The sequence below is a fragment of the Triturus cristatus genome, chromosome 5_1 (assembly GCF_964204655.1).
Source record: "Triturus cristatus chromosome 5_1, aTriCri1.1, whole genome shotgun sequence".
Classification (NCBI taxonomy): Eukaryota; Metazoa; Chordata; class Amphibia; order Caudata; family Salamandridae; genus Triturus; species Triturus cristatus.
The window spans coordinates 148,553,613-148,576,511 of record NC_140587.1 but is presented as its reverse complement, the minus strand read 5'-3'; the positions used below and the strand labels follow the sequence as shown (position 1 = coordinate 148,576,511).

At 44.6% G+C, this 22,899-nt stretch overlaps 1 protein-coding gene across 2 annotated transcripts in view; it reads left to right on the top strand.

Annotated features, from left to right (window-relative positions):
• LOC146830440 (ranBP-type and C3HC4-type zinc finger-containing protein 1-like) overlaps positions 1–22,899 on the top strand; it is a 540,476-nt gene that overhangs the window by 236,225 nt on the left and 281,352 nt on the right. For both annotated transcript variants that reach the window (XM_085604678.1, XM_085604679.1), the window contains exon 7: positions 7,146–7,300. In XM_085604678.1, the coding sequence (XP_085460804.1) occupies positions 7,146–7,300 (155 nt within the window). The remainder of the gene's footprint in view (positions 1–7,145; positions 7,301–22,899) is intronic.

The window sequence follows — 22,899 nt, the reverse complement described above, 5'->3', positions numbered from 1 at the left end:
GGGGGAGAGGTGGGTGGTGGGGGGGTTCTGGGGGGAGGAGAGCAATCTCAGACAAAATGGGAAGTTAACCTTAAAAAGGGAAGTAATACAAAGGCCTAAAGAGGAACTATACACTCGTATACATTTGCATCAGAATACACAACTAAATACTGTACCAGACAAAATTATTAAAAAGGGAAAAGAGAAAATCATGTATATATGGCTAGGCTAAAAATTCTATGAATATATGCGGTCTTAACGACCAAAGTAAAAGACAGAGGGTGGCGATAGGATTACAAGCAATCGGGGCCAATATTATTTGTCTTCAAGAGACACATATCGAAGGCTCACAACAACACCTCCTAAATACACTGGGATATAAATTAATTACAGCCTCAATGCAAGGATCAAAAACACGAGGAGTGGCAATTCTATATAAAGGGGGTGAGATACAGTTTTCTAAATCAATAGCTGATAATCAAGGATGCTGGGCAATTACAGAATGTACACAGGAGAATGGTAATAAAATAACTCTATGTACTATCTACGGTAACACTAGTGACGATCCAAGTGTCTTGGAAACAGTTTCTAACGAATTGGTACAATGGCAATTGCCAATAATCATTTGTGGCGATTTTAATCTGAACCTTCCATGCAACTGGTCAATGGACCCCAGATATACCTATAAGGGTAGGAAACCAAAAGTATATAAGGCCTTTAAAGAGATGTGTCAAACACACGGTCTAATAGACTGTTGGCAAATTAAACATCCAGATGATCCTGGCTTTACTTTTTTTTCTAATCCCCATCTAAAACACTCCAGATTAGATTATATGCTGATGTCCGGTTCTCTGATAGATAATTGCTTAATAGACAAATTACCAAGAGTCCTGTCAGACCATAACCCCCTAATTCTTAATTTAGAGAAAGGAAAAATGGGTAGGGAGATACAAAAATGGACATTCGAAAGAGCACTGCTGGTGAATAAAGAGTTTTGTCAACATATGAACAGATGGATACCCGAATTTTTGGAGGACAACCTTGGTAGTACCACGATTGAGGTGGTGTGGGATGCCATGAAGGCTGGAATTAGGGGGGAAACCAGTCGGTTTTCATTTAATAACAACAGGAGGGCAAAAGAACATATGGAGAAGCTCCATAATATCCTAGTAAACGCCGAGAAAAATTTAACAATGGCAGCACAAATAGAAGAAGATATTGAAAACCAAATAAGACAAGTGGCAATAGCTAAAAATGCTATCATAGATATTTATACCGAGAAAGCAATAACCAAAGCAACGCTAAATAAAGAATTAGTATATGAATTAAGTGAACAAGTAGGGCATCAACTAGCGGTACAAGCCAGACAAAAAAATTCTGCAAATCTAATAAAAGAAATAAACGATCCCAGAGAAGGACTCACAACGAATATAAATAAGATAAAAAATGCATTTCAAATATACTATCAAGAGTTATATAAAGAAGAGGGTAAACTACAAGATAAGATCGATGAATACCTAGATCAACTCCCCATTGCCAAGATAGAACAAGAAGATTTAGATAGTCTTAATTATCTACCAACGTGGGATGAAATACTACTAACTATGAATAACTTGACTAATGGAAAGGCAGCTGGAATTGATGGAATCCCTACAGAATTTTATGTCACCTTTAGTGCACCCCTAAAGAGAATTTTAACTGATCTATTTATCCATGTCTTTCAAGGTGAACGGCCCCCTGAGTCATGGTCTAACGCAAAAATTGTTGTCTTTTTGAAAAAAAATAAGGAGGCCCAAGAGCTCGGATCGTATCGCCCTATCACCCTGATTAATGGCGACTCTAAAATATACTCAAAATTACTAGCTAGTCGCCTAGCTCCGATCATCAGTAAGATTGTGTCCCCCCATCAGCATGGGTTTATTCCCGGAAGATCCACCGTGGATCACATACAAAGAGTAATTACCTTGTTTGACATGGCTGAGGTATCAGGAGACCCTATGGCGCTTATACTGCTGGACGCTGAGAAGGCGTTTGATAGGGTCTCCTGGACCTACCTCTGGTCAGTCTTGTCAAGAGCCGGACTCGGGGCAACCTTTATCAAGGCAATTCAAATGATGTATATTAAACCTCAGGGGGTAGTCATGGTAAATGGATCCGCCTCTGAAAAATTTAGTATAACTAGAGGGACAAGACAGGGGTGCCCATGCTCCCCTTTACTATTTGCACTATTCATCGATCCGTTTATTAACAGACTCGAAAATAATATTTTAATCAACCCAATCAAGATAAGAAATATAGAAACTAAAACACTTGCCTATGCAGACGACATAGCGGTGGTAACAACAAATCCTACAGCTTCTATTCAGGCCATAGAAAGGGAGGCTGAAATGTTTGGCAAGATCTCGGGATACAAACTGAACCAAAACAAAGCACAGATAGTACTTAATGATAAACTTAAAATAAACGACAACCGTGTAGTGGATAGTGCCATATATCTAGGGGTTAATATTACAGCGAAATTAGACAACCTCATTCAAATTAATCTTGACCCATTAATACAACGAACAGATAAAGATTTAAGAAGATTAAATAATCTTCATCTATCCATTATAGGTAGGTGCAACATGATTAAAATGATTTTCTGCCTAAATTTCTATATTTATTCAGAACCATCTGTCTTGATTTTCAACCACAATGGTTTAAACGCATTGAAAGTATGTTCTCGCTATTTATCTGGGGATACAAGAGATCACGTAGAACATCTAAATTTTTATCACTACCTAAAGATAGGGGGGGACTTTCTCTGCCTAATATTAAACTATACTATTGGTCAGCTATAATGACATATTGTAGAGAGCTATTATCTATCACCCAAGGAAATAGACCAACTACCGGAATCCCAACACCGCAAGAATTAATACTAGGGGATAGCACTTGGGGGTATTTCTGGCTACACTTATACGACAGCTACTATAAAAAAGTTCGATTTAAAACTCTTCTAGGAATACTCAAAGCATGGAGTAATATTCGTAAAATATTGGGGATCGGAAGGTTTTCATATTATACATTACTATCAGATAACAACAACCTACCAGAACTATTCAAAGATATATATATGAAAAAGTGGATAGAAGCAGGGATTACACACCTGGGCTGTTTCTCTACATCCACAGGTATAAAATCCTTCGAAGAAATTAGAAAAGAATATATGATCAGTTATAGAGATTTTTTCAAATATCTTCAAATCAGGGATTTTATATTAAGGAAAGGTGGTGGCAGATCGAAATTTCAAAAGATTCAATGTATAGATTTTGTAAATCAAGGAAAGTGGACTAAAATAGGAGAAATATATAATCACCTCCTGGGCCTGTGTCCGGATGATTTGGATAAATATTATATAAAATGGCAGGAAATCTTAGATATGTCGGCCACCACAGTGATTAAATCATTCGAATTTTCTCAAACATTATTAATGTCCACCAGACTACAAGCTCAATATTACAAAACATTTTTTTTGTTATATTATACACCTAGTAGAATATCAAAATGGGGGACCGGAAAGGGGACAAGATGCCCTAGGTGCAATCTCTACAAAGCAGATATTGTACATATATTCGCTACATGTCGCACCCTACAGGGCCTGATCAAAGATATTTCTGATTTTTTATCAGAAATTCTTGATATCAAAATTGAAATCTCTGTGGGGGAAATTTTGCTGGGTATCGATGATAATAATCGACCGAGTGAAATAAAAGGATTAATATTTGTCTCAATGTCAACTCTAAGATTATGTATAGCCTCGGCATGGTTAGATCCAACACCGCCAGTATTTCAACAATGGCGCTATCGCATGCTAGCGACACATAGCCTGGAATTAGCTATATATAGGAGAAAAGGGAAAAATAAGAGGGCAAAAGGATTAGAGATATGGGATCCTCTAACACAATGGTTAAAATCTTAAAGATACTGAATTAAGTACTTAATATATGTTTGTATGTATATTCCTTTTTTTTGTGTGTAAATATTATCATAAAGAATTATTTTGTCTGAGAAGGGGGTGGGGGGTGGGTTGGGGTTGTGTCCGTTTTAAAACAATAAAGAACAATTAAAAAAAAAAAAAAAAATCACGAGTTGGGCCTGGAAGCGCTTGCGCAGATACCTGGGGGCTGAACAGTTGTATTCCCCACATCTGCCGATTTTAAATAATCCTTGGATAGCACCCACCATTGAGGCTCTGACGCAGCGGGCGCTCTGACGCAGTTGGTGGATACTGTGGGCTGCGTGTTTCAGAACTTTTTACTCCGAACTCTGGCAGATATAACGGTGGATCGAGATGTCAGCATGCTTGACCGCTTTCTGGTACATAGAACGCGGACCGCGCTGGCGGCCGCGCTTCGCCCCGAGACTGGGGAACCTGCTGCTCTCCCTCTATTAACTACCATTATTGCAGAGGCAGATGGAGCACACTTGGTCTCCAGACTACCAACGGGCACAAGCATTGCGACCGATGATGGGGGGTGGTACCCATGCAGCCTGGGAGAGGGATTTGGTGCAACATGTGACTTAGAAGATGTGGGCATACTGTTATGAACAGACACGTCTAGTGTCCAATAACTATAAACATCTTAATTTTAAATACCTGCATAGAATTTGTTACCCCAGTATTACTTGCAAAGATGGACCGTTCGAAACCAGAACAATGTCAGAGATGTGCGAAGGCACAGGCTGATTTTCTTCATTTGGCATGGAACTGCCCTACGATGTTGGCCTATTGGGAAGCAGTGTTTTGCCATAATGAACAGATGGTTGAGACAGAGCTCGCACACACACCCTTGCTTGCCCTACTGGGATATGTGCTTCCGCTGAGTTGAGGGATTAGGTGCTTTACTGCCATTGTGCTAGTGCTGGCCAAAAGACAGGTCTCTCTGAATTGGGGAGGTACTACATCGCCCTTGGTGGGCGCATGGCTCTGGGATATGATGTATTGTGACATGACTAGTGATGTATATTCGTCCCTGCTTCCGCCTGCTTCCCGCCCCAAACACGTCTGGCAGCCATTCCGCACCTATCTACTGGCACATCCAGAACTTACTGATTAAAGAATTACACAACATGCAATGTTTATTGGGTTAGCAATTGGTCCTACGTATTGGAATTGTAAAAATGTCTTTACTACATGAACCTGTATTGTTCGTTTTTTATGCTTAACGATGCCGAACTTAGTAGCACTCTGTGTGGATAACTCCGTGTCGAGATCTGTCAACCTATGCTTCATGTAATCCACATCATGAGAACAAAGTACTTTTGTTATTTTGTTTTTGTTTAATTTTTGGAAAAATGCATTAAAAACCAGTAAAATTGAAAAAAACCCACCTAGTTCTGTAATATTTTATAAGTCACTTTAAACTTGTGATTTGTTGATAAAGTAATGAAAAATATAGTCTAAAGTTTACCATTTGACCTCCTTCAAAACTTTCTTTTGTTATAATCCACACTTGTGGTGGCTGGTCTTGCTTCATATGCTTGCTCAATGGAATTCACTTCAGCAATTTACAACGCAACCTTTAAAAATGTCATGAGTCCCCATTGACGTTCTTCTGCGGCAAGAGCTTTTTGGATTGTTGATTGGAGGAATATATATATGTATATTTATATATACATATATATCTATAGATAAAGCTCCCAGAGGCATGTATGTAGCCTTTAGTTCTGTGGAGAAAAGGACAAGAGCCATTTACGTCCCATACCCTGTTTTGGCTAGACTTATAGGAACGTGGGAGATGTCAGAAATACTACAGACCTTCCAGAGCATCTCTTGCAAGATATAGACATGGGCATATACTATTTTATAACAATTAATGTTTGTACCATATGTACCTGGTATGAATTAAAATTCTCATCAAAATTATAGATAACAAAGCAATGATGAATCTTATCTTAATGGTTATAATATTGAACCCCAAATATTGGCCCTAATAGATTAGATTTATTTCTCTATTTGCCTTGCAGCATTATTTTATTTTGATGTCTTTTTTTTTCTGAGCCAAATAATGCCACGCTGATAATTGATGCATACCTGATGGTCTTCAAGATTGTGTCCTTTGGGTCATCTTGCTTTCTCGCACTCCAGAATTGTATTTCTCTTTCCGAATTGAGAGGAGCTTATTTGCCCAATATTCCATTGGATCTCTAGACTCCAAGCGAATGCTCATTTCGGGCAGATCGTGTTGGGTAAATTACAAGTAGCAACATATGCTGAACCCAGTGCTTTCATTCAAGGCATTGGTATGTGTTGAATTTGAAACCAAACCTAGTTTTGCAGAACCAGGCACCCAGCATAGTTGTTTTACAAGAACGGGTTTACCTGTTAGCTGGTGTTAATCACAGGCTGCCTGGTCGTGAAAAGTTCACCTTTAATCTACAGTTAAACATGGAGAAGGAGGCATGTGGCATCATGTTAAAAAAATAGAATACATTGTTATTTTTGCTGAAGCAAAACAAAAATTTGTATTGAATGAACACGCTAATTTTAAAACCAAATGCAGATTCCTTTTAAGTCAACACACTTTGGTGAAGGCGTAGTGCTTATGTTGATTCATAACCCCGTCATAGCACATAGGGCTGTTACAGCACATTACAGCATGTTTGGTTTCAATTAACCCTTTTCATGTGGCTGTTGCATTGCTTAAGACAGGCTTGGGCATTGTTATTGTATTTAGTGTGTGGTTTAAGAATCTAAGTGGACGTTGATAATGGATGTGTGGTAGTCTATGGTTGCCAGGGTCGTGAGGGTTTGTTAGATGTAGTCTGTGACGAAGTTTATAAGGACTTGTACACCTCGGTGGGTGTCGGGTGCCTAAGGTTTTCAGTGTGGAATGGCAGGTTCAGACTGTGTCATTTGATGTGCTTAGCCAACAATGGCAATGTGCAATTTAAAGTAGAAAGCCTTTGAGGGATCCTAACAACAGTTCATTCCCATTGTTAGTTTCAAGTACGTTAATGTCAGTGATTTTGTTTTATTTCGTATATTTTTATGCTATTTTGTTAAGTTACCTTTGGAATGTTGAAAAATAACCTAAAATTGATATCTTGGCTGACATTAAGTTATATTTACATTTCTTTTTAACAATTACTCACTTTTACTGGTTTGTTTGGCACTCTTCTAGCTAACAGCAGGAGGGGGAGTGATGGCAATAGGCAGACAGATGTGACCGGCCTCACCCGGATACTAAACCTGGACCGACTAACGTTGGGCAACAATTTGTTGAATCCTCCTTCTGCCAGACCTCCAGCTGCAGTCTTGCTACCATCACCTGTACAGGTATATATATTGGCTAAGGGCTGCTGGGATTTGAATCATGATACTGGGTTAAGTTTGAAATAAAACTGTGTTGGCTGTAAAATGCGTAGGCACCTTTTTCATATATATTTGAGCAATATGTTTTTAGCTGTTTTCACTGAAACCATTTTGCTGTGGAATATTAGTAATAGTTGATGTGGAAAACATAACCTGCACCTCCGGGAACCGCCCTGCTTGTATTGTTACTTTTTTTTGTTTTGTTTAATAACCTTGTACAGCCCTGATCTTGTTCTTTGTTTTTGCTCCTCCATGTGCTGCTAAGCTTCTCTTTTATGGTGACGGCAGGCATTCTGAAACCTTTGCCTTAGCCAGTCTCCAATCTCTGCCCCCTTGCGTTCCTTGCACACCACTCTACAGTGGTGTCTCCCTCCCACACTTGCCTCCCTGTTTCACTTATCTTGTCATCTTAAACACAGCATGTCCTCCTAGTTCTGTTCAGCTATTTGAGAGCCAGGTGCTGATGATGTATCTGGCAGGGAATTACCTTGTGTGGAATTTGATGTTATTTACACATTGTGTACATACATCTCCTGTCCATATAGTGTGGACTGGCTTATCAGTCTTCTAAAATGTTGATAAGGAGCCTTTGGATCCCTCTAGTCATTTTTAACACACATTCACTTCCCATTCTGCTCACACCTATTCATCCACCCTAACTCTTCACACCGGCAAAAAGAAAAGAACGCTGGCAAAGTGCCCCATTGAGGGGGCCCGTTGGGCATTGCAGCGCCGGCCCAATGAGGAGCTGCCCAATGATTAACCATGACACCCTTTGGGGTGTGTGAGGGCCCTTGCTCCTAAAAGGTGCACCCCCTCCCTTTGAGTTATCCGACTGGCAGACCTAGATCCCTACAAAGGAACAGCACACTCCTTATGTTTATAGCTGATCTAGGGGCACATGTGCTGGACCTTATGTAGCCACAGTCCCTTCTCCTTTGTTTGCGATCAATTGTACATTTATTCAGCATTGACAATTGAATGTTGTTGCAAAGTCATCCTGTGCCCTGGGCACCCCCCAACTTTTTGCTGACTGATACTGGTATTAACTGACTCTAACTGACCCTGGGCTCTGGCTAACCAGGCACAGGGCTAGTGCTATGCTGAAAGAGACACATTAGAATACAGTTAAAACACCTACATACACTAGGGTACACAATGGTATGGTGGGGTACCCCTGTGATTGGCATGACCTACCTTATAAGCCCCTAGTATATAATAGGGCAGGGGGATTGAAACTACCTAGAAGTCCCTAGTACCTTAGGGCATGGCAGTTTAGAGGCCAGCAGCTCTTCTTGCACTTGCATGTGTGCACTGCTGAAGACTGAGGTCAGTTTAAAAGCAGCCCTGGGTGCCCGGACTGCTTTAAAAAAGTAAATGGTGCCCAAACTCAACTCTGGGGTTTGGGGAACTTAAAAATGGATAACCTACAATGTTTTGGCATATTAGAAACCCCCAGGGTATCCCCTAGGTGTCCCAGGGGTGGGGGGCCAGACATTTATAAGGTACACCCTTAAAAAATGAGTTTTATATGCCCTGGGTTAAATGAAATGTCCCATTTCACTCCCCACATTGTGGTGAAGTGCTGCTCAAATTCGACTTTGATGCTAGGAGCACTGTGGAGGGAGGATCTACAATATTTCTGCAGATTCAGAACCCCTAAAGTCTCCCCTAGTTGCACATGGGGTGGGGGTCCTGTAGAAATCAGTGAAGTACTTATAAAATACGTTTTTGTAAGCCCTAGTGCTGAAAAAATGGCCCAAGTCATTTTCCCCACTGCAAATCCCAGGCCATGACATGACATGACAAGAGGTTAGTAACTAATAACGCTTGATGGGAAAAGGCTAGAAATACCATTCAAAGACTTCCCAGAATGGTATTAATAAATCTAACTATCATATTGTTAAATTTCTCCTAAAATGCACAGACAAGAAGTTTTAAGACTTTCTTGTTTGGAGATCCAAATTCAGCTTTCCAGTGGTCTGTTCTGATTGGTCAGAGTTAAGTGGATTAGCCTGGCTGCTTTGAAGAGGTGAAAAAGAGTCCCTGGGGTTAACCAGTTCTGCTGGGAGGGCAGTGTGCTCCTACACAGGAATGCCAGAGCAGGGGGAGGAGTCGTAAACCATGGTCTTCAAAAGAAGGGGGATGGCCTTAGTGTCAGTTTCCACTCCACACTTTTGACCCCAACCAGACCTAGGATTAGGCAAGGTATGTGCAGATGGTAAGGGGAGAGTCTATGGAAATAAGCCAGCTCTTGACTCTCTGCTGGAAAATCAGCCATTATGAATCTGTAAGAATTGATGCACTCAGGGACAAAATAATGCCACACTCTACAGGATGTGGTCCTATCTTTGGGGAGTTAGCCTGCTCCCATTGGTCATGATTGACCTCCTGCTTGCCCCAGAGAACTTGGATTAAATATCTGAGGGGGGCAGAGTCCCTCAGATCGGCTGCTTGAAACTTACTGAAGCAAGACATTGCCAAGCTGAGAAGATTGCTGTGCAAAGATTTCTAAGGCCTGACCTCTGAAGACTGCACCATCTGAAACTACAACCCTGTGGATTATCTTGATGAAAAAGAACTAAAGAGTGGACTCCCTGAAAGCTACAGGTTAAGAGAGCTAATCTGGAACATCACCACCTAAATCCGCACCTTGGAGAACCACCAGTGGATTTGTAAGGGTTTTGTACCAGTGGATTGTGGGAACTGAAGTCCTAAACTTTCAAGGACCATCTTGGAGCTTCCAGACCCTGGGAGTGAGTTTGAGACGCTTTGGGACCCCTTGAGGAACTTCAGGAAGAAGTTTTGAGAACTTTGGAGCAACTTTGATAAAAAGCTCCATAGAGGGACAGACTCCACCTGGCCAGCCAGGCCACCTGCCTTCAACCGCGAGCCGGCCAAGCCATCCAGTTTCGTCCCACTAAAAGCTCTGTCGGTCCAACTTCCAGGGTTTGACTGGGACTAGAAGAAATCCGAAGCTGGCAAACCCTCACCGGATCCAGCTACACGAAGAGCCTCGAGGGACCCCGCGAGAAAAAGCTCTAGGAAAGTTTTGAAGTCCGTTCAAAGGAAAGGTGGCCGGGAGCAACCGCGAACGCCAAGCCGCCTGCCTTCAATCGTGTGTCGGCCTGGACTCCTGGGTTGCCCCGCTGAAGCGCCCGTAGAAAAAGTTTCTAAGTCCGCTCGAAGGAAGATGACCGGGAGCTCGTCGCAAGGCAATCCGGTGAACCCTCACCAAATCCGGCCTGGCTGGGAGCTTCGAGGGACGTCTGGGAGAAAAGCTCCAGAAAAGTTTCTAAGTCCGAAGGTAGAAACTGAGACCGGGACCTGCCACGAGCTGTAGCCGCCCAGGGCTACATCGCGGTCTGCCTGAAACTTTGACTTTGACCCAGTCTATCGCGAGCAGGTATCCCAATATGGGGCTATAGTCTTCTAAGTGCCATATTTTTCTATATCTTTGAAAATTCATATCTCCGCTTCCCTACATTGGATTTTTGTCGTTTTGGTGTCCTTTTAAAGATAAAAATAATTCCTGTATTTATAAATTGGTGTTGGATTTTTATTATGTGTTGTGTCTGAATTTTTTACTGAATTGGTGTTTTTTAAATGCTTTACATACCTATCTTTGAAATTAAGCCTGCTTGTTCGCAGCCAAGCTACCAAGGGTTGAGCATGGTAATAATTTTCTAAGACCTATGCTGAGTCCTATCATGTGTTCGTGTCCTTCTTGCCAGTGGCAGACCTACATTTGCCCCACCAATAATCTACTTTCCAACATTTGGTGCTCAGCGGTGTGGATGAGGACTTGTGTTAAAAAAGTACACCTTTCAGTGAATGAATTAAGATTACAAAAATCCTCTAAATTGCCTTAGAACAAAACTTTTGAGTATGATTCTACTGGCCCCATATGTCTGAAAAGGTAAAGGGGTTTTGCAGCTCCTGTGTCACCTGTCAGGCCAGTGGCAAGGCAAAGGCTCCCCTAATACCACTGCCAGTTGTTGGGGTTCCTTTTGAAAGGGTGGGGATGGACATTGTTTGTCCCCTGGACCCACCTACTGCATCAGGGAATAGGTATATCTTAGTGGTAGGTGACCATGCCACTAGGTACCCTGAAGCCATACGTCTTGAAACCATTGATGCTATTGCCGTGGCTAGAGCACTGCTTGGTGTGTTCACCAGAGTGGGTTCTCCAAAAGAGGTGGTGTCAGATAGGGGCACAAACTTCCTGTCCAGCTATCTGACTGCCATGTGGGATGAGTATGGTGTTAACTACAAGTTCACCACCCCCTGTCACCCACAAGCAAATAGTCTTGTTGAGAGATTCAACAAAAGCCTGAAGGGCATGATAAATGGGTTGTCAGAGAAACCCAGGAGTAGATGATATTTTCTCCTCCCATGCCTACAGGAAGGTGCCACAGAAAGGGGTTAGTTTCAGTCTCTTTGAGTTGTTGTTTGTACACTCTGTGAGGGGGCCATTGAGCCTGCTAAGAGAGTCTTTAGAGAAGCCTCTTAAAGAAGCTATGGACAATGTGCTTGACTATGTGCTAGGACTGAGATCTAGAATGGCAGAGTACATGTACAAGGCAAACCGGAAACTGAAGGCCAGCCGGGAGCTCATGAAGCACTGGTATGACCAAAAGGCTACTATGCCTGAGTATACTCCAGGGCAATTGGTGTGGGCGTTGGAACCTGTGGCTCCCAGGGCCCTCCATGACAAGTGTAGTGGGCCCTATCCAATCTTAACAAGCATTGGGAATGCAATAGGTCTCGCATTTGTTTAAGTGACAGCCATTTGTTTTGCTAATGGTATTGTATTTTAGCTGTTTTATTGAGTATGTATGTGGTATGCTGTGGCATTATGTTGTTTGAAACATAACATGTACGTCCCTACCCATATATAATCCCATAATTTATCAAGCAAATTGAGCAAAACATAAAAAATAACCTACCTTTTTGTGCTTGTACCTCTGTAGCAATGTGAAGTTTGTAGGCCGATGGGGGGAAAAAAGTACGCAACAGTATGCGCACTTTAATAACTAAAAACCACAGCCATTATGTGCCACAAACTGCAGCCAGATAAAATACCACATTTAGTAAATAAAAATGTGCGAGGAAAAAAATCCTACCTTTGTTCTCATACCTCTGGTGCTCTGCTCGTGTTTTGGTCTGTATAAAAAAGGCCACAAGTAAGCACCGATTGATACAGAGTAGCACAACCATTACCTGCCCCTAACTGCCCCATAATGTTGTGAACAGCAAATCTGAAAATTAAAACACGACCTGTACGTGCCCCAAGCACATCCACGAGATAACCCCAAAAACTGCCTACATGTACATGTTATATTTTAACTTTACTTACCCGAATCTCAAACACAGCTTGTACGTTCTCATCCATATATTATCCCCTAATGAATAAAGTAAATTCAAACACAAATTAAAGAAGCCTACCTCTCGTGCCTCTACCTTCGTTGTTATGCTAATGTTCTGGACCCCCTGAAAATCGCTCACAACACAGCAAATCACAAAATCAAAAACAAGACCTGTACGTGCCCCAAGCACATTCACGCGATACCCCTAAAAACTGCCTACATGTTATTTTTTTTAAAACTTTATTGCGTAGGTATTCCCCAAAACTCAAACACAACATGTACGTTCTCATACATATATAACCCCCTAATGAATAAAGGAAATCCCCCCCCCCCCCCAAAACATTTGAAAAACCTGCTTTTCTGCTCGTGTTTTGTGCCCTCCGAAAAAAGGACACAAATACGTGCCCTACAGACATATAAAAAGCAACCAAATATAAAACACACAGTCTAATGCATGTTTTTAAAGCAGCGTAGGTATCGGCAAAGTGTTTAAACTGCGTAGGTATAGGCAAACTGCTTATTAATCACACAAACGTAATGCAATGTTGCCGAGGCAAGCACATTCACGTGATGCCCCCAAAAACTGCCTACATGCACATGTTCTATTTTAACCTTCCTGCGTAGGTATTCCCCAAAGCTGAAACACATTTACGTTCTCATACATATATCATCCCCTAATGAATAAAGGAAATCCAAACAACAATGTTAAAAGCCTACCTTTAGTGCCTCTACTAACGTTATGCTAATGTTCTGGACCTCCTGAAAAACGCTCACAACACTATTGTCACATTTTCAATTCAAGAACACAACATTTACGTGGGCCGAACTTCAGCCAGATACAATACCATATTTAAATAGGCAAATTCTGCTTCACCAAAAAGCCTACATTTAAGTTGCCATACCTCCCCTGTTTTTTTGCTTGTTTTGTGCCATCCGAAAAAAGGACACAAATAGGCACAGATGCGCTACATAGTAGCACAACCACTACGTGTCCCTAACTGCGTCATAATGTTGTGAACAGCAAATCACAAAATCAAACCACGACCTGTACGCGCCGCACAGACATATAAAAAGCAACAAAATATAAAACACACAGTTTAATCCATGTTATTAAAGCAGCGTAGGTATCGGCAAAGGGGTTAAGCTGCGTAGGTATCGGCAAAAACGTAATACAATGTTGCTGAGTTGAGCTAGCAATTATAAAATGTTATTTAAGCAGTGTAGGTATCGGCAAAGTGGTTAAGCTGCGTAGGTATCAGCAAAAACGTAGTCTAATGCATTTTATTAAAGCAGCGTAGGTATCGGCAAAGTGGTTAAGCTGCGTAGTTATCGGCAAAAACATAATACAATGTTGCCAACGAGCCAGCAGTTATAAAACTTTATGTTCGAGACATATGAGCTGCAGATTACACACTTGTGCATAGATCGCCATCTGGTGTTGGGCCCGGATGTTTGCAGTTTGTTTTTCCTCTTAGAAAGTCTTTGGAAGTCACGAGGTCGGTGACTCCTCCTTTGGATCGTATTGCGCATGGGCTTTAGCTCCATCCCCAGATTGTTTTTTTCCGCCATCGGGCTCGGATGTAATCTTCGCACTCCGGTTCCGAACAGCTTCCAGTTCGACGCGCAATCCTCACCCCAAACCACGGTATTGTTTTGATCGCGATCTCCCCCACTCGATGCGCCTTCTCATCGGCACGGACCTTCAGTTCCAGCCGACTGCGGCCTTCGGGCCTCTCCAAACTTCGGTCCTGGCTAATGGAAAGGACTCCATTTAAAAAGTGCCCTCGATGTGGGTCCAAATTCCCCCACACCGATCTCCACGAGGTATGCAATCTCTGCCTCTCCCCTGAACCCGATGCTCGAGACTGTCCGGCGTGCAAGTCCTTCCGTTCCAAAAAGACTATTCGGGACCGAAGAGCCAGAAGTACTATGGCGCACTCCTCGACGACGGTTCCGGACGACATCTTCGGAGAAGGCATCGACGCCCCAGAGCATTACACCGAAGAGGGCCTCGTCAGCGCTTCCGAGGCCGACGACTCAGATGTGGAGGCCATCACTTCGGCGCAGAGGGTCGGGAGTACTGATACCCCCCCCCCCCCCCTCCCCCCACACCCCTGCCAGCACCGAAAAAGACTCCGGTCACACCTTCGCCTCCGGGCCTAGGCAAGACCAAGGACACTGCTTCCAACACCGCACCTTCGGGCCTGGTGAAGAAGCCAAGCAAGCCTTCCGGGGGCTCGGGCTCGAGCCAGCCTATCCTCGGTGCCGATAAACACGCTTCGGCACCGAAAAAGAAGCCGACCTCCATATCGACACCGAGCTCCGCACCGAAGCACTCGGGTCGAAACCCAGCTCTTCGGCACCGACACCACAGCACACAAGGCCACCGGCACCGACACTTCGAGGCCGAAATCCATCTCGGCGCCGACCAAGCGTCGGAGGTTCCCAAACCAGGTTCCAAACAACTAACCGGCACGGAAAAGCCTAAAAAGCCAACGGCCTCGACACCTTCGCGCCGACGGACAGACCAGCCTCACCGGACTTATTTACACCGGATCCCTTGCGAAAAACACTCACCAAGGATCCAAAAACTAGACATTTGACACTTTCTTCCAAAAAGAGACATTTGGAGAAGCCTGCTCCACCTCCGCCTCCAAAGAGGAAGGACTCTGCTACCTCTCCGTTCAGAATACCTTCCCCACCTCTTCCACCTCCTCTACCTTCTCCACCTCCACCCCCACCCCCTCCGCCTTCTCCACCCCAACCTCATCGTTCTCCCACCCCTTCTCCACACGATGATGATCACGGGGACCCATATGATGACATAGGGGATGTCCCCCAGGACCTACCCACAGGGGACCCACTCATACAGGATCCCCAGACCCATGGGACGACTACAATATCCCTGATATCCCCAACGTCCCACAAGATGACTTTTACCCCTCCAGGCCATCTCCACCAGAAAACTCATTGGGGTTCCACCATCTACTTCAACGAGCGGCACACTATCACGGGGTAGGCTTGCATACCGACCCCGTGGAGGAAGATTTCCTCCTCGACACATTCAACACCACACATAGGTCTACCTCCATATTACCTATGCTTAAAGGAGTGGTAAAGCATGCGTCATTAACCCGCGCATAGAAAAGAAATACAAAGCTTCCCCCACAGATCCCTCCTACATCAGAGGGCCAGCGCCACTAGATTCCCTAGTGGTGTCCACTGCACGCAAACGGGCAAATTCCCAGGCGTCTGGCGAATCACCACCACCTGACAAAGAGTCAAAGCTACTGGACGCATCAGGAAAGCGCACTGCGTCACAAGCAGCCAATATGTGGTGTATCGCCAATACTCAAGCGCTAATGGCCGGATATGACAGGGCACATTATGACGAGTTAGAAAGCATAATGCACCACCTCCCTGAAAAATATAAAGCTAGGGCCAATGAACTAATTCAAGAGGGTAAGACTATCACTAACACCTCTATACGCTGTGCCTTAGACACAGTTTCCAGGGCCATCAATACCAGCGTCGTCCTCCGTCGCCATGCTTGGCTAAGGATATCAGGGTTTAAACCAGAGGTACAAGCCTTAACCATCCCTTTGACCAGGAACATCTATTTGGCCCAAAGGTGGATGAGGCACTAGAAAAAATTAAGAAGGACACGGATACGGCAAAGTCCATGGGAGCCTTACAGTCACACCCTCCTAGACGCTCCTTTCGCCGCTCTTCCGTTCGCAGTACATCTAGAGGCTACTCCTCAGACACCGCGTCCACTTCGTACAAATCCCCCACTCAGTCCACCTTCACGAGGGGTTATCAATAATAAAGACCAAGGCAAAACAAACCGCCCGCTCTGCCACAACGCCTACCCAAAGCAAAGACTTCCCCCCCCCCCCCCCCCCCCCCGACCATTCCACTCCAGTCGGGGGCAGACTCCAACATTTCCTTCCCGTCTGGGCTACCATCACCTCAGACAAATGGGTAACACAAATAATTCAATCGGGCTACTGCCTAGAACTAATATCTACCCCCCCCCCCCCCCCCCCCCCCCCAAAACATCCCACCCAGGCAGCGCCCAATGTCACAAGAACATTTAATACTCCTAAAGCAGGAGGTAATCTCCCTCCTACAGAAACAGGCAATAGAACCCGTCCCTACCAACCAACAAAACATTGGAGTCTACTCCCTATATTTTCTCATACCAAAAAAGGATGAGACTCTGCGGCCCATCCTAGATCTCCGGCCCCTAAACACATACATACACTCCGACCATTTTCATATGGTAACGCTTAAGCAGGTACTTCCGCTCCTCCAAAACGACTTTTTGACCACCTTAGACCTAAAAGATGCTTATTTTCACATTCCAGTGCACAAAGCTCACCGCAAGTACCTCAGATTTGTAGTAGACGGACAACACTTCCAATTCAAAGTGCTCCCGTTCGGAGTCACAACAGCGCCAAGGGTATTCACCAAGTGCCTAGCAGTGGTAGCAGCACATTTGCGAAGACAACACATCCACGTTTTCCCATACTTAGACGACTGGCTGATAAAAGCCAGGTCATACATGCCGTGTGTACAACACACGTCTACCATCATTCAATTACTCCACCTGCTGGGCTTCACAGTAAACCACCAGAAGTCCCATCTCCAACCATCCCACATAAAACAATACCTCGGTGCCACCATAGACACCTCAAGAGCACTAGCCTACCCCAATCCTGCCAGGATTGCAAGCATTCAAGCCCTATGCGCACAATTCATAGTACAACACTCCCTTCCAGCTCGAGTGTTTATGCAACTAATAGGGATGATGGCCTCTTGCATTTTCATAGTGCCTCACGCAAGACTCCAGATGCGTCCTCTCCAAGAGTGCTTAGCGCGCCAATGGAACCAGGCCCAGGGGCAACTGACAGATCTGGTGTTGGTAGACGGTCGCACCCATCGCTCTCTGCAGTGGTGGAACACCACAAACCTTTCCAAAGGTCGACCGTTCCTGGACCCGGTTCCTCAAATAATACTGACAACGGACGCATCGCTCTCCGGCTGGGGAGCTCATCTACTACATCTCACCACACAGGGCAAGTGGACACCTCAACAAAAGTTACTCCATATCAACCATCTGGAGTTACTAGCAATCTTCTTAGCCCTAAAATCTTGGCAAACTCAAATTTCAGGCAAGGCAGTCCTGATCCAAACAGACAACATGACAGGCATGTATTATATTCAAAAACAAGGCAGCAAACCCTCTCCACAGCTCTCACCTAGCAAGCACAGAGCATATGGAGATGGGCAATACCCCAGAAAATCTTTCTCCTAGCTCAGCATGTCCCAGGAGTCCAAAACACAGTGGCAGATCTGCTCAGCAGGCAGACACAACAGATCCACGAGTGGGAGCTTCACCCGCAAGTTCTTCACCCGTACTTTCAAATGTGGGGGCATCCATAGATAGACCTCTTCGTCACCCACGAAAACACCAAATGCCCAAGCTTCGCCGCCAGATACCCACACCCATTGTCCAAAGGAAATGCGATATGGATGAACTGGTCAGGCAGATTTGCGTACGCTTTTCCACCTCTCCCACTCATTCCACTAGTGGTGCGCAACTACAACAACACTCCCTCACACTAATCCTAGTAGCTCCAACGTGGGCCAGACAACCGTGGTATACCACACTGCTGGAACTATCTGTAGTGCCGCACCAAAAACTACACCTCTCTCCACACCTCTTAACCCAGAACCATGGAGAGATCAAACACCCGGACCCAGTGCAGCTCATCCTTGCGATCTGGCTCCTGAAATCCTAGCATTCGGGGACTTAAATATTCCACCTGACTGTATGAACGTCATCAGAGAAGCTAGAAGACCTACCACTAGAGCGTGCTACGCCAAGTGGAAACGTTTTGCTGTTTATTGCCATAACACCATCAATCCACTGGACATGTCCATTCAACACATAATAGGCTACTTACTTCACCTACAATGGTGCAATCTAGCCTATACGTCCATTCGACTACACCTCACAGCTATTGCAGCTTACCTACAAAACAGGCAACATCTCTCACTCTTTAGAGTACCTGCCATTAAAGCCTTCATGGAAGGCCTTAAAAGAATAATTCCCCCCAGAGTGCCACCCTCACCTGTGTGGCACTTAAATATCGTTCTCACAAGGCTTATGGGGCCTCCCTTCGAACCTCTGCATAAATGCGAACTACAATTCCTAACATGGAAAACCGCTTTTCTTGTAGCCATCACTTCCCTTAGAAGGGTCAGTGAGATACAAGCACTTACCATTCAAGAACCCTTTCTCCAAATGCACCATAACAAGGCTGTTCTCCGTACCAACCCAAAATTCCTCCCTAAAGTCACTTCTCCCTTTCACCTAAACCAAACAGTAGAACTACCAGTATTTTTCTCGCAACCACAGACCGTTGCAGAAAGGGCTCTTCACACACTGGATGTCAAACAAGCCTTACTCTACTACATTCAGAGAACACAACCTTTCCGTAAGACCAAACAACTGTTTGTTTCTTTCTCTCCACCGCACAAAGGTAACTCCATCTCAAAATCGGGGATAGCTAGGTGGATTGTAAAATGCTTTAAAATCTGCTACCATAAAGCAAAGCGAACGCTATCCATTCCCCCGAAATCCCATTCTACACGAAAAATAGGGGCTTCCATGGCATTCTTAGGGAACATCCCATTAGATGATATCTGCAAAGCAGCTACATGGTCAACACCGCACACTTTCACCAAACACTATTGTGTAGATGGGCTAACTAAGCAACAAGCTAGTGTGGGCTAGGCTGTACTCAAAACGTTATTTCAAACCACTGCAACAGATACCAGTGGTCGCCGCTAACGGTGGGCACTGCTATATAATCTATGCACAAGTGTGTAATCTGCAGCTCATATGCCTCGAACGGAATATGCTACTTACCAGTATGCATCTGTTCTTGGCATGTAGAGCTGCAGATCTACACACGCCCACCCGCCTCCTCGGCTACCTGTATCTGTCCCAGTTTATCTTATTTAGATAGCACACACATGGGCATCTTCACTGTTACTACTACGCTCCATCTTTCCCTGCTGGCGAAAAACAATCTGGGGATGGAGCCGAAGCCCATGCGCAATACGATCCAAAGGAGGAGTCACCAAACCTCGTGACTTCCAAAGACTTTCCAAGAGGAAAAACAAACTGCAAAAATCCGGGCCCAACACCAGATGGCGATCTATGCACAAGTGTGTAGATCTGCAGCTCTACATGCCAAGAACAGATGCATACTGGTAAGTAGCATATTCCTTACGCAGCGTAGGTATTGGCAAAGTGGTTAAAGCTGCGTAGGTATCAGCAAAACCGTAACACAATGTAGTCGAGCCAGCAATTATAAAACACACAGTAAAGGCACCACCCACATGCCGTAATGGAAAACAAAAAAGTGTGGAGCCAGTACGCCGCCAGTATAAGATCCAGTCTGGGTGGGTGGGGTCAAAAGTGGACAAGGCGGTAACCAGGAGAGACTAAAAAGCCTCTGGTTCAATCAAAAGATACCGTATACACACACTGACGCAAACCAATCACAACGGGCGGAGCCGAAACACCACTTCTAAAAGTGTATTGATCACAAGAAGCCCTTGCAGAGCGAGCAGCGCATGCGTGCTGCAACGCCAGGCGAGACCTAAAAAAAAGAAGGGTGAGGCTACCTATCTGATTGACCTTGGCACCCCCAGGAAGCCTCACAGGTTTCTGCATGTGAATAGATTGAAACCCCACCATGACAGGGCAGATATGACCATGTTACTGAGGGTGTGGAGGAGGAAACTGATCCTGTGCCCGACCTCCTCTCTACTAATTTGCAAGATAGGTCAGTGGAGGGAGTTGTACTCTCTCCCAAATTGACAGACCAGCAGCACAGAGAATGTAAGCAAGCGCTGGAGCAGTTTGCTGGCCTGTTCTCTTTGACCCCAGGCTTCACTGAGTGGTCAGTGCACCACATTGACACTGGTGACAGCCTACCTGTCAAAAATAAACTGTACAGGTTGTCTGACCATGTCGGAGCCAGCTTTAAAGCTGAGGGTGCTAAGATGCTCAAATTGGGGGTAATTGAATTGTCTGAGAGTCCATGGGTCAATCCAGTGGTGCTGGTACCTAAACCTAATCCTCGGGGGGACCCAAGGAGTTAAGGTTCTGTGTGGATTACAGAGGATTGAATGCAGTCACAAAGACTGATGCTCACCCTATACCTAGAGCGGATGAGCTCATTGATAGGTTAGGGGCTGCTAAGTACCTGAGTACATTTGATTTGACTTCAGGTTACTGGCAGATTGCCCTCACTGATGGAGCAAAGAAGAGGTCAACATTCTCCACACCAGAGGGACATTATCAGTTCAAGGTAATGCCCTTTGGCTTAAAGAATGCACCTGCTACCTTCCAATGGTTGGTGAACAGAGTCTTGTCTGGGTTGGAACAGTTCAGTGTAGCTTACCTGGATGATATAGCTGTGTACAGTTCTACCTGGGGGGATCACTTAAACCACCCAAGGGAAGTGCTTCAGGCCATACAGCAAGCAGGCCTGACTATTAAGGCAAGTAAGTGCCAAATAGGGCAGAGTTCTGTGGTGTACCTGGGCCACCTGGTAGGTGGGGGGCCATGTACAGCCTCTCCAAGCGAAAATCCAAACTATTTTGGATTGAACAGCTCCTGTTTCCAGACTCTGGTCAGGGCATTCCTTGGACTGACAGGGTATTATATAAGGTTTGTTAAAAATTATGGGACCATTGTGGGGCCCCTAACAGAACTGACTTCTAAGAAGAGGCCCAAAAAGGTATATTTGACCCAGAGTGTCAGAAGGCTTTTGACACTCTGAAAGCTGTGATGTGTTCTGCACCAGTACTGCTGGCCCCTGACTACACAAAATAATTTGTGGTTCAGACAGTTGCTTCCGAGCAAGGGATTGGGGCAGTATTGTCACAGCTAAATGAAGAGGGCCTTGATCAGCCAGTTGCCTTTATTAGTAGGAGGCTTCTTCTCAGAGAGCAGAGGTGGCGTGCCATTGAGAGAGAGGCTTTTGCTGTGGTGTGGTCCCTGAAAACGTTGAGACCATATTTGTTTGGACTCACTTTCGTGTTCAAACTGACCACAGACACCTCAGATGGCTCATGCAGATGAGGGGAGAATCTGATGGGGACTACCAGAGTGTAGGTTAGTAACCCATCACCTTTTGTTTGGGGGGCTGTGTTGAAAAGTCATCCTGTGCCCTGGGCACCCCCCAACTTTTTGCTGACTGATACTGGTGGTAACTGACTGACTGACCCTGGACACTGCCTAACCAGGCCCAGGGCCAGTGCTATGCTGAAAGAGACACATTTAGAATACAGTTAAAACACAGACCTACACTAGGGTACACAATGGTATGGTGGGGTACCCCTGTGATTGGCATGACCTACCCCATAAGCCCCTAGTATATAATAGGGCAGGGGATTGAAACTACCTAGAAGTCCCTAGTACCCTAGGGCATGGCGGTTTAGAGGCCAGAAGCTCTTTTTGCACTTGCATATGTGCACTGCTGAAAGCCTAAGGTCAGTTTAAAAGCAGCCCTGGGTGCGAGGACTGCTTTTAAAAAGTAGATTGTGCCCAAACTCGACTCTGGGGCACTTAAAAATGGATAACCTACAATGTTTGGGCATATTAGGAACCCCCAGAGTTTCCCCTAGGTGTCCCAGGGATGGGGGGTCAGATATTTATAAGGCACATCCTTATAAAATGAGTTTTATATGCCCTGAGCTAAGTGAAATTTCATATTTCACTCCCCACATTGTGGTAAAGTGCTGCTCAAATTCGACTTTGATGCTAGGAGCACTGTGGAGGGAGGATCTGCAATATGTCTACAGATTCAGAACCCCTAAAGTCTCCCCTAGTTGTGCATGGGGTGGGGGTCCTGTAGAAATTAGTGAAGTATTTATAAAAATGTTTTTGTAAGCCCTAGTGCTGGACAAATCGCCCAAGTCATTTTCCCCATTGCAAATCCCTGGCCACGTAGGTTAACATGACAAGAGGTTAGTAACTAATAACTCTTGATAGGAAAAGGCTAGAAATGCCATTCAAAGACTTCCCAGAATGGTATTAATAAATCCAACAATATCGTATTGTTGAATTTCTTCTAAAATGCAAGACAAGAAGTTACAAGACTTTCT